The sequence below is a fragment of the Numida meleagris genome, chromosome 6, assembly GCF_002078875.1.
Source record: "Numida meleagris isolate 19003 breed g44 Domestic line chromosome 6, NumMel1.0, whole genome shotgun sequence".
Lineage (NCBI taxonomy): Eukaryota > Metazoa > Chordata > Aves > Galliformes > Numididae > Numida > Numida meleagris.
Window position 1 is genome coordinate 51,527,224 of NC_034414.1, and position 15,193 is coordinate 51,542,416.

At 38.6% G+C, this 15,193-nt stretch overlaps 1 protein-coding gene across 1 annotated transcript in view; it reads right to left on the minus strand.

The window, feature by feature from the left end:
* CDC42BPB (CDC42 binding protein kinase beta) overlaps positions 1–15,193 on the minus strand; it is a gene marked incomplete in the record, with an annotated part of 90,028 nt that overhangs the window by 42,433 nt on the left and 32,402 nt on the right. The window contains 3 exon segments of the mRNA XM_021401859.1: positions 2,681–2,829; positions 6,922–7,017; positions 10,455–10,538. Of these exon segments, the coding sequence (XP_021257534.1) occupies positions 2,681–2,829; positions 6,922–7,017; positions 10,455–10,538 (329 nt within the window).

Here is a 15,193-nt window from a genome sequence, read left to right on the forward strand (position 1 = left end):
ATCAACTCCTAACATGCCAGCATTTCACCACACCATTCTGAAACAGTATTTGAGCTAGCCAAAAAAAGATAATCAATAAATATGGATTTTTTTTTGCCATTCTATGTTCTATGATTCTATGATTAAGAAAGGTTGAGGGAACTGGGCTTGTTTAGCTTGGCGAAGAGAAGGCTCTGGGGAGACCTCATTGTGGCCTTCCAGTATCTAAAGGGAGCCTATAAACAGGAGGGGTAACAACTGTTTACATGGGTGGATAGTGACAGGACAAGGGGGAACTGTTTTAAACTAAGACAGGGAAGATTTAGGTTAGAGATTAGGAGGAAGTTTTTCACTCAAAGGGTGGTGACACACTGGTACAGGTTGCCCAAGGAGGTTGTGGATGTCCCATTCCTGGAGGCATTCAAGGCCAGGCTGGACGTGGCTCTGGGCAGCCTGGTCTAGTGGTTGGCAACCCTGTCCATGGCAAGGGGGTTGAAACCTGATGATCTTTGAGGCCCTTTTCAACACAGGCCATTCCGTGATACTATGATTCTATGATTTTTAGACATATATATTCAAATAATACTGTGTATTAGCATGTAAAGCACATTTTACCTAATAATATCTTGTTGCACCACAAAACACTGAATTGTTTTTCAAATAGGCAGTTCCAAATGTCACCTTGTTACACAGAGGTGGAAGCTGAGAATGTCTGCTTTTTAGGTTGCTGAATTCCATACTTCATACTTGAGCAAACTTACGAAAAACATTAAGATAGGTTTAACGAACGGTCCTCATATATATAGAAATCCTGACAAACTTATAAATTTTTCCAACACAGACTGGAATTGCTACTTTTTAACCAAGAGCTAATGATTTCAAATTTATTACTGAAACTTCACTAATACTGCTGCTCATTAGCAGTATATTAAGGCAAAATAAGAATGCTAATCTACGCCTGTCAACATAAATTAAAGGCATATTTACTTGTTAGAACGCAGAAAAAAATATTTGCTAACCCAGAAAACTGTGCTATTTTATTTTCCTTTCCCAAAAACCTCATCAGTAATTTTCCATTGTTAAATTTATTCTATTCTATTTCAGTTCTAGGTACTGTCCAGATTCCCTTACAGTCCCATAGGAGTCAAGCTCAGTAGGAGCAGAAGACTACGAAAGCTTATACACAACCTTGTATAGTTTTGTTGGTTTTTAAATAACACCATTCACAGTGCCACTGGAAGCATAAGCCAATCTCATCCAACACATCTCTACTTTTCTGTTTTGCATGCAGCTCTTGTTTGCCTAAGGGAACACTGCTTCTGTTCAGAAAGGCTTAATGCCTCATCTCTGAGCGTCACTGTTTTCTATCTGCAGCTAACTGGTCATATAAGCCTTTAAAGGGCCCTTGAAATCCTCTCCAGAACCATCATTCTTCTTCCTAATCCACTGCAGTTGCAAAGCAGTAATTTCTTGGGCATTCATGCACGTTTTGGTCTCAGAAAAATTCATTCCTATTGCCACAAGAGGCATTGTTTCAATCCCATTCAAAGTTGTAGTTGGTCAGTTAGTCAGTCACCCTCCTTGGGAATGGGTGCAATGGTGCCTCTTGTGAGTTTCTCTAAACACATAACATTTTAAAATCCCTGCATATTGTCCACATTTACCCACAGGAGTATTACTGTCTGTATTTCACGGTAAAGTGATTTAAGTCAAAACCTACCTGCCAAGTGAGATACAATGTTTGCCTAAAGCCCGCTTCTCCGGAGCATTGACTTCAGCTGCCTATCATGAACATGCTTGCATGGCCAAAAGCAATTTTCACACAACTGAAAACCATCATTAGTCTCAGAGTTTGCATTTTCTAACTTCTTGATTACTGAAATCAAGTTATAAGGTCATATGCAGTGTATAAGGATGCAACCCACAAGGCTTTCTAGTATTACTATCATTTTCCTTTCTAATTGCTCTATCATACATAGTTGTTAAATCTGAAACTGAAGCAAAGGATAGGGATTTCCATTTGAATTGACAAAATATTTACCAAACATCTCCCCTGCACCACTAACAGTTCTTCTGAAGTAGTCACACCAACAGGAACTCCAAAACAGAAGTACACCTTCCTGGCCCATTTCCTCTTACACAGAGTAAGGAATATTATATTCTTAAATGTTACAATCTAAGTTACACGATTGTAGGTACTGGTCTGGAATATACATCCTACATGCAGACACAATTATACAGGTCCACTCATCACCAAAAACCATCCTCACCAAAAACCATCCTCTTCTGTCTGAGGATCAGCTCAGGTAAGCAGATTCACTGTTATTATGGGCTTACTGTGAATATTTTTTTTTGTGTAACTTTTAAACATTTGCAGAGAATTCAAATTGCTTCAAACTTTTATGCTGGCTTCAACAACTGCAGATAAATATTCATGAAGTGAATTAAGTTAAGTATGATAAAAACTAAAAGCTTTACTGAGAGGTTAGTCAGATAAATGCCACTGCTGCTAGTATGAATCCATCAAAACTTGGTAACTAAAATATTATATAGCTAACATAATTATTATACAGCATATAGTAAGCATGTGCTCACAGTAGCTTCCCCGTGGCTATTGTGCCATCTGTATTTGTAGTAATATCTTCAGAATTAATTTAATATAAATGCTTACACATCTTTCAAAAGTAAGACAGCATTTTACCTGTGCACATAATGCAGCTCATGTATGGAATGTATTGCAAGCACCATTTCACCAATGTAGAACCTTGCCATATCTTCAGGAAGTTTGTCTTCAAACTTACTGAGAAGCGTCAGCAAGTCACCACCAACATAGTAGTCCATCACTAGATACTGAAAAGGGAGAAATAAAGCAGTTATGTACTGAGACAAAAAAAATATAGAGTTCATCAGTTAACTGCTGAAACACAATATTCTTGAATAATTCCAGTAATAATGATACAAAATCATTCTGTCCTTTCTCTCTGTATTCACTACAATGACGCAAACTAAAAAAACAAAAAATCTAATAACACCAAAAATTCAGGTAGGTCATCAGTGCTTAAAGTGAAAATTTCCAGAAGAGACGGAAGATATAGAAATTAAAAATAGGAATTTGTAAAAGAATATTAGTGTTACATTAAATATGAAAATACTTGATACCACTTACAGAATTTTTTTGGACTGGGAAGCAATAAGGATTAACATTTTAAGGTTTAGTTTATGCAAGTGGCTTTTTGCCTGAATTGCACGTCTATTAGCAGGTGCTAAAATTTGAGGAACAATGCATTTGAATGTCAGATATTTACATTATACAAACCATTTGCTAAAGGAATCTCTTAATAGAAGTACAAAGTAACAGTCCTTGCTTCTTTTAAACACTTTTGATTAAAATTTCACTAAAAACTTTTCCGGAAGGTATTAGTGCTCAATAGATGGATGCAGGTTAGTTTAAAATAAACAGTAAATTACGAATTTTAGCCTTGGTACATTTCAATATTACTAGCGGTTCCAAAAGTGGGACATTGTACATCAGTATTATCAAGCATTCATCTTGACACATGCCACATCATGGATGCATAACATAGCTTCAGGAGTTCCATGACACCATGGCAGCGATGCTCATAAGTCAGAAGTGCTGTCATGTCAGAGGCACTACAGCAGTCGAAAATGTTAAAAAAAAAATCAAACATTTGTGTTCTTGGACATAAATGTGTTTCAATGAAAAAGTGAACTGCCTCCAAGGTCAATCAACCATTACTCTGTCTCTGGAAAGAATCAACGCAAATATGGTATCACGTGAAAGGGCCCAGACTTACTAGGAAATAACTTAATCTCTGTTTTATGGTATGAAAAACAGCAATATACACCTAAATCCAGAGCACCACTCCAAGCATAATGACTCGAACCTCTTTGTTCCATGATTCCCAGGGCACAATACTATTTCCTCACTATCTTTTGGCTTAGAAGACAACTCAAGAAGGCCTACATTTCGATATTTTTCTGCATTTCATTATAGCTTAAATCATGAAATTTGCCTATCAGATTATGTTGAAAGCAACCAACATGTACTGCACAATCCGATAAGGAGTTTTAAATGTTTGTTGGAACACTGCATACACACAACAATTATGTTTGGGAATGAGAAGCTACAGATGGGAACCAGAAATGTTTTAAAATGAATACTGTATCAAGCCATTTTCTTTCAAAAGTAAGGTTAAGAGACTTTACAGAGCCTTCCGTGGGAGCGAAATAAGACTGCCTGTCAGGAAAACATGGTAATGCACTTCCCAATTCCCACAGAGTTCATAAGGCAGTGAGAACTCAGTCAACCCATGAAATGAGGCTCCTGGAACAGGGGAACACTTGAGACCTCTTCTACAGGAAAGTCAAATTTTATTCATCATCCTCTTCACAACGATCTTCTTGCCCAGGGGCACGTCTCTCTTCGCATGGGGTTAAAATAAAGGGTATTATGACACTTAAATTTAGACATATTGCATTTCTTCCTGGGAAGTGGTTACATCAAACAGGGAGGGTGTTTGGAGATCAAAGGGGGAAAAAAAGACATCAAAATGCTCATACAAATACTCAAAAGGAAACTTTAAGAGGCTGGCAACAGAAAAACACAAATCTTTTGTAATGAATAAGAAAGAATTTATCCTGGTACATCACTCAAAAACCTCAGAGATTTAAATTTAGATTATGAACTTCAGGTCACATGCTTGTTTCTGATACGCACAGACTACCTATCCGCTATCTACTTCAGTAGAATCCCCAAAGGCTTCCTTCATCCATCTTGACTCATACTGTCTCCGCAAAAAGCTTTCTAGGAACCAGAAAAAGTCATGCTAACATTTCCACATAATGTCATTTGAGAGCTGGCTGTTCAGAAAAAAATACTACATTTAAACTCTAGAACAAATACAGGTTGTAGAACTTTGTGTTTCATGCTTGTATTTAATTTCTGCATCATCACATGCTCTACTGATTTTAGAGAGAGTAAATAAAATCCCAATTATTTCTAGAGACTCCAATGGCAGCTACTGGTTTTCTGCCTTAGTATATTATCATCTCTTTGTCTCATTCTGAAGTCTTCCTTCATGCAGCCAGAGGAGGATGGCAAAGCCCTAGATGTGGAAAGACACCAACGTTCTCTCTGGTTTTGCAAATAAGAATCATGAGGTATAATGTACAAGTATCAATGGGAGCAGATAGAAAGAATCAAGAGCTTTCCCTTTTAGAGAGAAACGATATCCACTCCAGGTTGGCAAATCAAGCTCTGGTGTCTGCTCTGTTTTTCTCCTTAGATTTGTAGACCATTACATGAGAATAAGGATGAGCAGCAAAACTGGAAAGCAAAGCCAACCTGAACAACTTCTGTAATGTCCCAGCACTCCCTTGAGATGTGGAAAAATATGACTATAAACTTATTTAAGATGAGCAGAGGATTGAACAGAGATCTTTCAGCCCTGGACAAGTTAACCACTAAGACAGCATGGAAGAGAACCAGGAAGAGAGCCCGGACCACAGCCCACATTTCTGGATGAAAGCTACTTCCTGATGTGTTTTGTCAACCTGCCTTTTTCTTCAAACATCATTTACAATAGAGCAACTAAAATGCACATACACTTCATCTGTTAGTACAGACATTTACATGAGATGGATGCTGAGTAACAGACCAAATTGGAAGCTAACATCTCAGCACATGCAGTACCAGACCTCAGGCAAGCTGGCAATCTGCTGACTTCAGCTGCCAGGCAGAGTTGTTGCTTTCTAAATTCCGGATCTTAAATTAGACATTAGCTGTCTAAATTCTGCTGTCAAGTGAAACCTCAACATCTACATGCCTTCGGGAACTTGGAGAAAAGAAATGTATTATACTGTTACAGCTTACTAGGAACAGGTTTTCATAAAATGGTATTAGCAATACTAGATCTCTCCCTACATTGTCATTACTATTGCTTTCTATTACTACAGGTAAAAAAAAATTTTCTTAGCCCCATTTTCAGATGCTGCTTGGAAATATTACATTAACAGTATCTTGAGTTATTTTTATAAAAGTCTGAAGGCTGTTTGATTCTGAAGGAATTTGAATTTATGAGCAATCTTCCTGAGGCAGTTCCACAGATAACTAGATTTTGAGGGGTGGAAAATGTGGATCTATCACAAAGTATTAATAAAATGGAAATAAGACTGTAATTGAGCACCTAGAGACCTGATGTGCTTGTCACTGTGAAAATAAAAGTATTAAGATGATAGTCAAACTAGCACCTCTCATAAATTTTGCGTATTATCTGACTTTTATGCTTAGTTCCTGAACTCACTGGCAGGTTTTCATAGATAAGCTCATTTCTTGTTTAAAATCACAACCAGCACTTTCCTGACTTGTATGACAAAGCTAAATACAGTTTGTATGTTATGGTAACTCACAGTTTTGCAGTAACCATCACTTCAGATGACCAATCTGCTGGTTTCAAAAGCATTTCATTGAAATACTTTTTCCAGAGTCTATTTAAGATAACAATTTAATCACAGCTTTTAAAAGTAAAATGTTATGTTAATTTCGCCATTTTTAAACAGTCTTGAATTTGAAACTTTAATATTAAAATATTTCTTATTTTCAGTGCGTTAACATCTCCCCTAAGTTAATTAGTTGCGATGTTATCCAAAAACAAACTTAAGCATGACACATTTATGCAAGAGTAGATCAGTTAAAAAAGTGCTTAGCTAAACCTCTGTAGACTGAAGTACTACATGACTTTCTCACTCTCTTATAGTTACAGTCAATCCTTTGAAGTTTTTCTTCAAGGAGAAAACAAGAATGCCAAAACACAGCTGCAAGGCATGAGGTGGACTGATTTATTGCACCAATACACTTAAGCATACAAAAAATAAAGTTCTTTCATAACATAAAGCTTTTATTTGCTGATGAATCAAACATACCAAATAGTTCTCATCTTGAAAGGCATAGTGCAATGTAGTAATCCACTGGCAATCTCCATTCACCAAGACATTTCTCTCTTCTCGGAAACAAGCTGTCTAAAGGAAGTGAAGGGAAAAAGCCATTGTCAACATCAACAAGCAGTTTTCATAGGATGAATATATATGGATGTTTCATGGGATTATTTAAAATTGCTGAACAGTGGTCTCTATTCATTGGAATTCAGTCAGCACAAGTGACATGCCAAGGAATCTCTGCAGACTTGTAGTCAGGCATTCAGTCACACTAATTCTGACTGTGACCTCAAAAAAAAAAGTGAAAACAAAACACCAAAAAGAAAACCCACAAACCAGTTCAAGCCAACACTAAATCTTTGTTCCGTAATATATTTTAAAATGTTAGGAAAATTGTATCTTGTTACTGTAACTCTGGTTCTTCTGAAAAAGACCTTTATGAAAATACAGGTTTTTTTGTATACTTATATTGCACTTCCAGTTATAGACCTTGCAATCATACTATAGGGAAATAAACAAAATTTACTATTAATGTCTTATCTTTGTCCATTGTAACACGTTTCCAATTTCAAGAATCTTTACTTCACATAGCAACCTTCAGAGAAGCAAGCCCTGCGTAGCAGGTTTTCCTAGCATATTTACATAAAACCACCTTTCATAACCTCCAAGAGTCCTCTGAAGAAAAAAGAAAAATGTTTTTCTTGGATCAGTATTATGAAGACGCAGATCCTTTCCACTACTCTCCATTCTGAAACCAATTATTACAACACCTGGTAGTTGCAGATTCAGATTTCAGGTTCAGGATAAGAATTGATTTTTTGTCACCGCCAATTGTCCACATGTCTTAGAAAACATCTATGGAAAAATATTCCTGGGAAGCCAAAGCCTCACCATGTATTGATCGCATCTTATGAACTATCTCAACCATTATTTTCCCCTTAAGGAAGCAAAAATCAATTTATATTTCTACTGATGAGCTCCATGCTGGGGTCATGTTGTCAAGTCAGTAATTATTGATGCAAAGAGATGTAAATTATAATTAAATGTTAACTGAGTGATTTTCATGTTTACGAACACAAGGCCAAAGTACCACTCTAAAAAAAGCTTGGCAGCAAGAGCAGTCCCGAGTAATGCAATCCCCTGCCCCCAGCACCACAGCCCAGCAGCTCTCGGTTGTTCTGGCACCGCTGCCCGGGGCAGCTGCCAGCACAGAGAGCTAGTTTATTTATTTTCAAAGACATCCGTTTGTTGATCCAGTTCACTGCGCAAGCTCAAACGGTGAGGGAATGTTACCAACACTTCAAAACCAGTATGCTTCGGAACAGTTTGCGCTGTGAATTCCAAGCTTAAAACTATCCTTTTCAGCTGACACTAGCTCAAAACACCATAGAATGATTATGGTTGGAAAGGACCTCTACGATCATCTGGTCCAACCTACAGCTACCATCTTGAGCTTGAAAAAGCTTGTCAGGCTGCCTCGTTAGCTAGTCAGGATTTATTTGGAGTTGTGAGCAGTAACACACTAAAGCCTATGCATTTTGTTGTCAGAGCAATGAATACAAGTGGTCCACACCATCAATGCAAACACTATGTCTATTTTTTGCTTAGAGCCCACCTAGGGATGTCAGCTGATAGTCACTCATCTTTGCTGTACTTTAGTAGCTTCCAACCATATGTTTTTTCTTGCAGCCAGTGCACAAATTAGCCCTATTTAGATAACTTTGTGCTATGTTTAATGTCATGCAATGCTTCGTATTATATAAACCAGTGTAAGAATGTTTCTCAGACCACTCAGTGGATAATAAAATACTTCAAGTCTGCTTTTCAGTGGAACCACCCACTTAAGAGGCTATTATATACCTACACATTTCATTTTAAAAATTAACAAATTCTACTACATTTGCGAATTCCGCATTTCCCAAATGCTTCATGAACTTGATATGCAGGTTACAAGCTCTTCCTTACCCAGGAAAGCCAAACCATGCAAACAGGAAATGACAAACAGTCACAGCAAAGCAGACAGCTGCCTTTACAGTTCTGCATAGGTAGGGAAATCAGCGGAAAGAGGACTCATTTGGACTGTTACTCATCCCAATTGTGCTCTGGGAGAACTACCGCTCCTGGTAGCTCTTTCTTGATAGACAACTCTCTTTGAGCTCTCGCTTGCCTAACAGGGTAGGAGGATTAATCATGGAATATGAAGACAACAATTTGTAAAGAGTTCTCTCCTCAGGACATCTCTAAACCTCCAGCTATTTAGCCAAATCTCTTAATTAGGTCACTTTCAAAATGACTGAAGTAAGCCTGCATGGTTGTATTTACATCAGAGTTCGGGAGTCCCTAAAAAACATTTTAGGATTTAAACAAATTCTAGACCGAGAAATGAATTAATGCAACTGAAGTCCACGTAGAAATGGCACTGAATTTCCTCCATAAAAACACTTAACTCAGAATCACTGATGCAGCACAGCCTGGAGTGGGGTTCTCCTGACAGCTCCAAGGAGGGTGAGCAGCAGTGGGTGCCACTGCCTTTGGAGGAGAGCTGATGGACAGAGTGTGACTAAATCAGCCCAATGCAGTGTGAGGAGGCTTAACAAGAGGCAAGGGATTTATTCACAGGAAAAGAGGTGGAACTGACTCACTGAAAGGAAGGGAGAGATTGAGAAGGGTATGCTGGAGAGGAGGGGAGGCGTCAGGATGAGGGCAGAAGAATAGGACAGGGAAGGGTCAGTAGGCTTAGTCCTCAATAAGCCCCTAGCTTTTGTCCTTTACCAGAACTGATGCAAGTTGTGATGCATTATATCTATTTCCCCCTCAATTCTATTGCTCATTTAACTGCAGATTTGTGTAATACTTTCGCCATAAGGTTTTGTTTTTTTTTTGCAGTGTAAGAGTACGTATTCTAGGAACAGGCCACTTACAGCATAACAGGTCCTTTCCTCATCTGCGAAGTACACATTCACATTTATGTAATTGTTGTGACAACGTACATCTCCTTTCATTAAAAATCCTCTTTTTAAATAGGCTTACCCTCTTAACATGTTTGTTTTACAATTTGAATCTGTGGTTTCCAAGCATTTAGTTACAGTTTTACCAGTTATATAAATCCTGTTACAAATGGAAGGATGCAAAGCTCCTTAATATATGCTTTCAGAATGCAAGAGAAAAAAAGAACCTTTCATAATGCATTTGTATACAGCTATGAATGCCATAGTAGCACCAATCTCAGCTTTCATGTAGTCTTTAACTTGCCTTCACTGTAAACAAAAATCTGGCCAATAAATTCAGGGTAAGATCTAGGGCAGACTGTCTGCTAAAGGAATACGCAGTAATGCTGAGAACAACAGATGCCTGGAAGGGACTGTCAGACCTGATTGCATTAAAACAGCTTAGGAAAAAAAGAAAAAGAGAATGAAGCTCATATGCCCATGAAATAATTTTTCCTAATCTGGAAGAGCTTCAATGTAATTTTCCTGACACTATTTTAAAAATTCTCTGCATTAGAGAAACATATTACTTACCTCTGCCCTTTTAAGCATTTCCCATTTATTTAGAATTTTCATTGCATAAATGCGCTCTGTACACTTCATTTTAACAACTGCAACCTGAAATAACAAGATATCTTTGTTTAACAAAAGCTCAGTCACAGAAATACAATATTTAAACAGCTCAACATTCACGCAGTGTTAATTAAGTTACTAAAGAATCATTAGCAATCAACTCACACAGATAAATTAAATCTTGATTCTTTGCTGCCTCTATACTCCTCCATTAATACTATCTACTTGATGCACAACACACCATATGTGGTCAGTTGTTCATGAGCAAGTACAATGGGGATGATACAGGAAGACTGTGAAACTTTTCCCATGAAGATGTGTAGTAAAATGGCATTATTTGTCAAGAACAAGCAATGCTCGTAACATCATGCCTGCAGACAACAAAGGAATGCTCAACAGGGCAGCCTTAGAAAACGAGGAAGGCTGCTGTCAATAGAATTACACTACATTTGACTAATTTGTTCTCACATTTCTGGTTTCAGAAACTTGAAAGATATTTGCAAATTAACATGCTTTTGTGGACTATATGCAGCTATTTAAAAATAAGTGAAAACTGTATTAATTTACTTATTCATCATCTTGCTTGAAGCATTTTACTATGCATCCTGTGTATTAGTCTTGCTTAGGCTGGCCTGTTAGGAACAGCAGCTGTTCCTGTGGCTTTGCAGTGGAAGAAAAACTGCAGAATACCTAAAATTCAAGGCTTGGGAATGCAAAGACTGCATTTGGATCACAACTCGTATTCTCCAAGAACAAAACTAATTCTTCTTGTCTTTGGCAAAGAAAAGAAGGAATCACAACTAGGACGGCAGCGTTTCACAGGACTGCATTTGGACTGCCTGAGTATTTCTGCTGCTGTACTATTTCAGAACCATAAACACTGCTTCTAACAGAGCTCTGAGTAGCAGTGGGAAAAGTAACAGGAATCACATCACTCTCTCCTCTTTTGTTGGTTTACAACTGTTATCTGTAAGAGATTCAGATGATGCAGCTACTTTAAGCAGAGGTGGCCTGTAAACCAAGGTTGGAATAGTACAGATCAACACTGGCCCTGAGGAGAGAAGAGGGAAATACAGTACCTTACTGTATAGAAACTCCAGATGAGGGATGGGGGAGCCTGCTCTTGCAGTATCACAAGGATGAGGTGTTCACATTTAGGCACTTCACCCTGCAGGTGTATACCTACACCTCCCATCCCTCGGTAAACGAAGCTGCACACCAGGTCACACCTACAGCTAGTATGCACCTGCACAGAGTCATGTAGTAGAAAAAGACCTTAAGGAGAAAACGAGCAGGTATCTGTCACTGAAACACATAGGAATTTAGCTCTAAATGCAGCTGGGAAAAACACAGTGCTAAGAGGAATCCTTCTGTAAGGTATGTAGCACAGTCACAGAGCATCTCAGCTCCTCCTGGTCTACAAATATGTCCCATAAACACTACTCCAGCAGGAGAGGATGGATGAGTAAACGTGAGGAAGTCTTACCCACGCACAGATGGAACTGAACAAACCTGCCCTTTGATAATGGCCTAAAATGCCTTGCTTTGTTCCCAGCCTTGTCACAGCCTTCTAGTTAAAACCTATTGTAACGGTCTCTCCAACCACAATTAATAGAATCATTTTCCTGCTGCAGCTAAAGGTATGCTGTACGTTAAACTGTGCATTACAACCTCTGGGAAACTGTAAGATACTGACATAGCCTCTATATATGTTAAATTCTGTTTCATACAAAACATGATCATTTGGGAAATACCCCAGTCTCCTCTGAAGGAGATCAGAGTAGAACACAATTAATTGCTAGAGAAAAGCAAAAGGTGTGGGGCAGAAGCAATTTACAGGTTTGCCTTGCAAGCCCTGAAGTAGCAATATTCAAGTTTCATTACAACACAGTGCTTGAAGTGCTCAAACTTCTATATACAAACACAGCACACAAAGCAGGATGCAGACAAGAATCATTTGCACTTCACTCTAGGGCCATCACTGTTCAAAAGCACTGCAGGGCAGTGTGAGTTTAATACTGATCTGTGGTAGATCATGAAGGTGTAAGGTGAGCCCAGCATTGTGGAAGGCACAGCTGAAAAGCTGTGCAAACTTAAGAAATACACTGTAAATAAGAACAGGCTTGGAAGTAGAAAGGAATAAAAATCTGCAGGACCTATGTAGCGATCCCCCAGTGCTACCATTTTCAAAGACAAGGACTGCTTAAGAAAGCTCAACCAAAATTTCTGGGAGAACTGTTTTCTGTGGAAGAAAAAGTGAAATGAATGAAAGTGGACATTTGCATCTTCACATTAAGTGGTTATTAAATTATGGCATCAGGAAACATACTGATGATATAGGTGTAAGGGCGGCAGTGGGACAGCTTCCCGCGCCAACAGAAAATCTCATGTAACAAAAAAGGGGAATTCCTCAAGAAAACTAGCAAGGGTTTTTACAAGAAACCTGAAAGGTACAGAAAATGTCTCACAGACATAATAGATTTTTGGCCTGAAAGGACCTGACTTCCCAGCCCCTCCTTTCCAATCTCCAGGATTTATTTACATTGTAAGAAAATAAACAAATAATAAATAAAACTTCAGTGAGAGTCTGAAGGGAACAAGAGGCATAAATTATGCGTCAATCTCAATTATAAAGCAAGAATAATTTAGTACACATTAAAAACCTTATACTCTGTTCCATAGAAGCATTTTCTCATTACCTTTCTTTTACTCTGTTCACGTTCTCTATTCTCTCTCAAACAGGAGGTGTCCCTCCATATTGCAGAGGGAGTGAACTGGATGATCCTAAAGGTCCCTTTCCAACCTAAACCATTTCAAGATTCTATCATTCTATGAAATTGAAAGTCATGAAGATGATGAATAGAGAACAAACAGTTGTTTTTCATATCACAGAAATTGAAAAGCATCAAATGAAGTAAAAAGGTAGCAAAATTAAAGAATGTATTATTTTCTTACTACAGTTCTGGAAGTCTACGAGTTGCTGTGGACATGCGAGTAACTATTCAGGAAATAATTTAAGTTTGTGCTTAATGCCCAAGAAACACACATAGCAGTAGCCTCAGGAACTACTGATTATGGAATCCAGGTGTGGTTAGGAAGTCCCTGAACTCTCAGCTGCTGCTAGCTGGGAAGGACCAGTTCTGATCCATCCCCACAATTGTTTTCCCATACCTGGCCACAAGGATGGGGTGTGGGGTAATTAATCCAAATACGCTTGACTCACAAAAGCTACTTTTGATACTCCTGTCAAGCTATGAAAGTTACAACATGTCTGTCATGGTTTTATGATTTTCGGTTATTGGTATTCCACATCATAACATCATGTAGTGGATGTAGCTGGTTCTCAGAAGAGAAGGACTACTACAGTCCCCATGGTACTTTGCTCCTCTGTTACCATTTTCCAGCTGGAGGGAAAAGATAAATGCTTGCAGATCATGAGACCTCATCCCTTTTTCCGCCCATCTCTCGTCTTGGCAGCACCTCGCTCTCCAGCCATCTTATCGTCGGTAGTAGAGTAAGGCCTATCTTGATTTTGGAACATTCTCTCTCTCTGTATTGATCAGCTTAAATTGTAATTATATGGTATTATAGTGTGTTGTTTTGCATTCCGATATCTTATTTAGTAAATTAGTTTGTTTCTCCTCAGATTGTTGCCACTGTTCTTTGCTCTCAGGGCCACCTCCTTACCCTTTTTTCCCTTTTCCCGGGGTGTGGGCCCGTGGGTCCCCCGTCCCCTTCGTCACGGAACCGGGCCGAACGCCCATAAACCAACCGTTGACAGTGTCCAAGCTCTATATGTTAGATTGGAGTGGAGCATCAAAGTTTCTGAATACTAAGCAATAACAGAAGTTTGGTAGAGAGAAGTGATTCTGTTTTACTGAGGAAGTCTGAAAATTGATAAGGAAAAGTTTCAGATAGGAGGGATTTGGCCCTCCCTCCTCAGCACGGCCCCTTCCAAGCCTACACAGGGATCAGCTGGCATCACTGCTAGGACTCTTCAGGCCCTCAAGATTCGTGGTAACAGAAACACTACAATAAACAGTACATTTCCTCAGGGATGTCAGAATGCCTAATGAATCCTCCTGCCTACACTTCAACCAACCTAAGACATATATGTGTCAGAAAAAAGTATGAGAACTAGAGCTAAAGCATAAGTAAGAGCCAGCAGTGGTAACTACTATGCACAACACTATCAAGTTTGTATGAATTTCTGCCATTCACTTCTTCCGGTACCTTTTGCCTCAGAGCTCTGCTTCCCCGGTACTGCAATAAAATCAAAACAGAACCAATTTAGCTGAAATAACTTTTTTTACACTCTGGCAAGAGCTCCATTTTTTGTTTCTCAAATGGTTTCATAAAAGCCTCTTGCCGCATTCCGATCTTCAGAAGCCATCTGATATTGACATTTAGGGCGGTAATGTGTAAAGCTATCCTGGACCAAATTCCACCTTCTCTTCTGCCCTGATGAAACCTATAGGATAGGAACCCAAGCCAAATCAGCCTCAACAAACATGACAGAACTTCCCAGAAATGGACTCTGCCCTTTGGGTGACATGACCAGCATTAGTAAGCAGTATTAAATTACAAATTTTGTTTTATGTAAATAGTAAGGATGATCCAAGAAACTACAGAAATTATTTAAATGCAAGACTAAATTTCCAGAAAACATTTAAGACAGTTCACAAAAAAACTTTTTACTG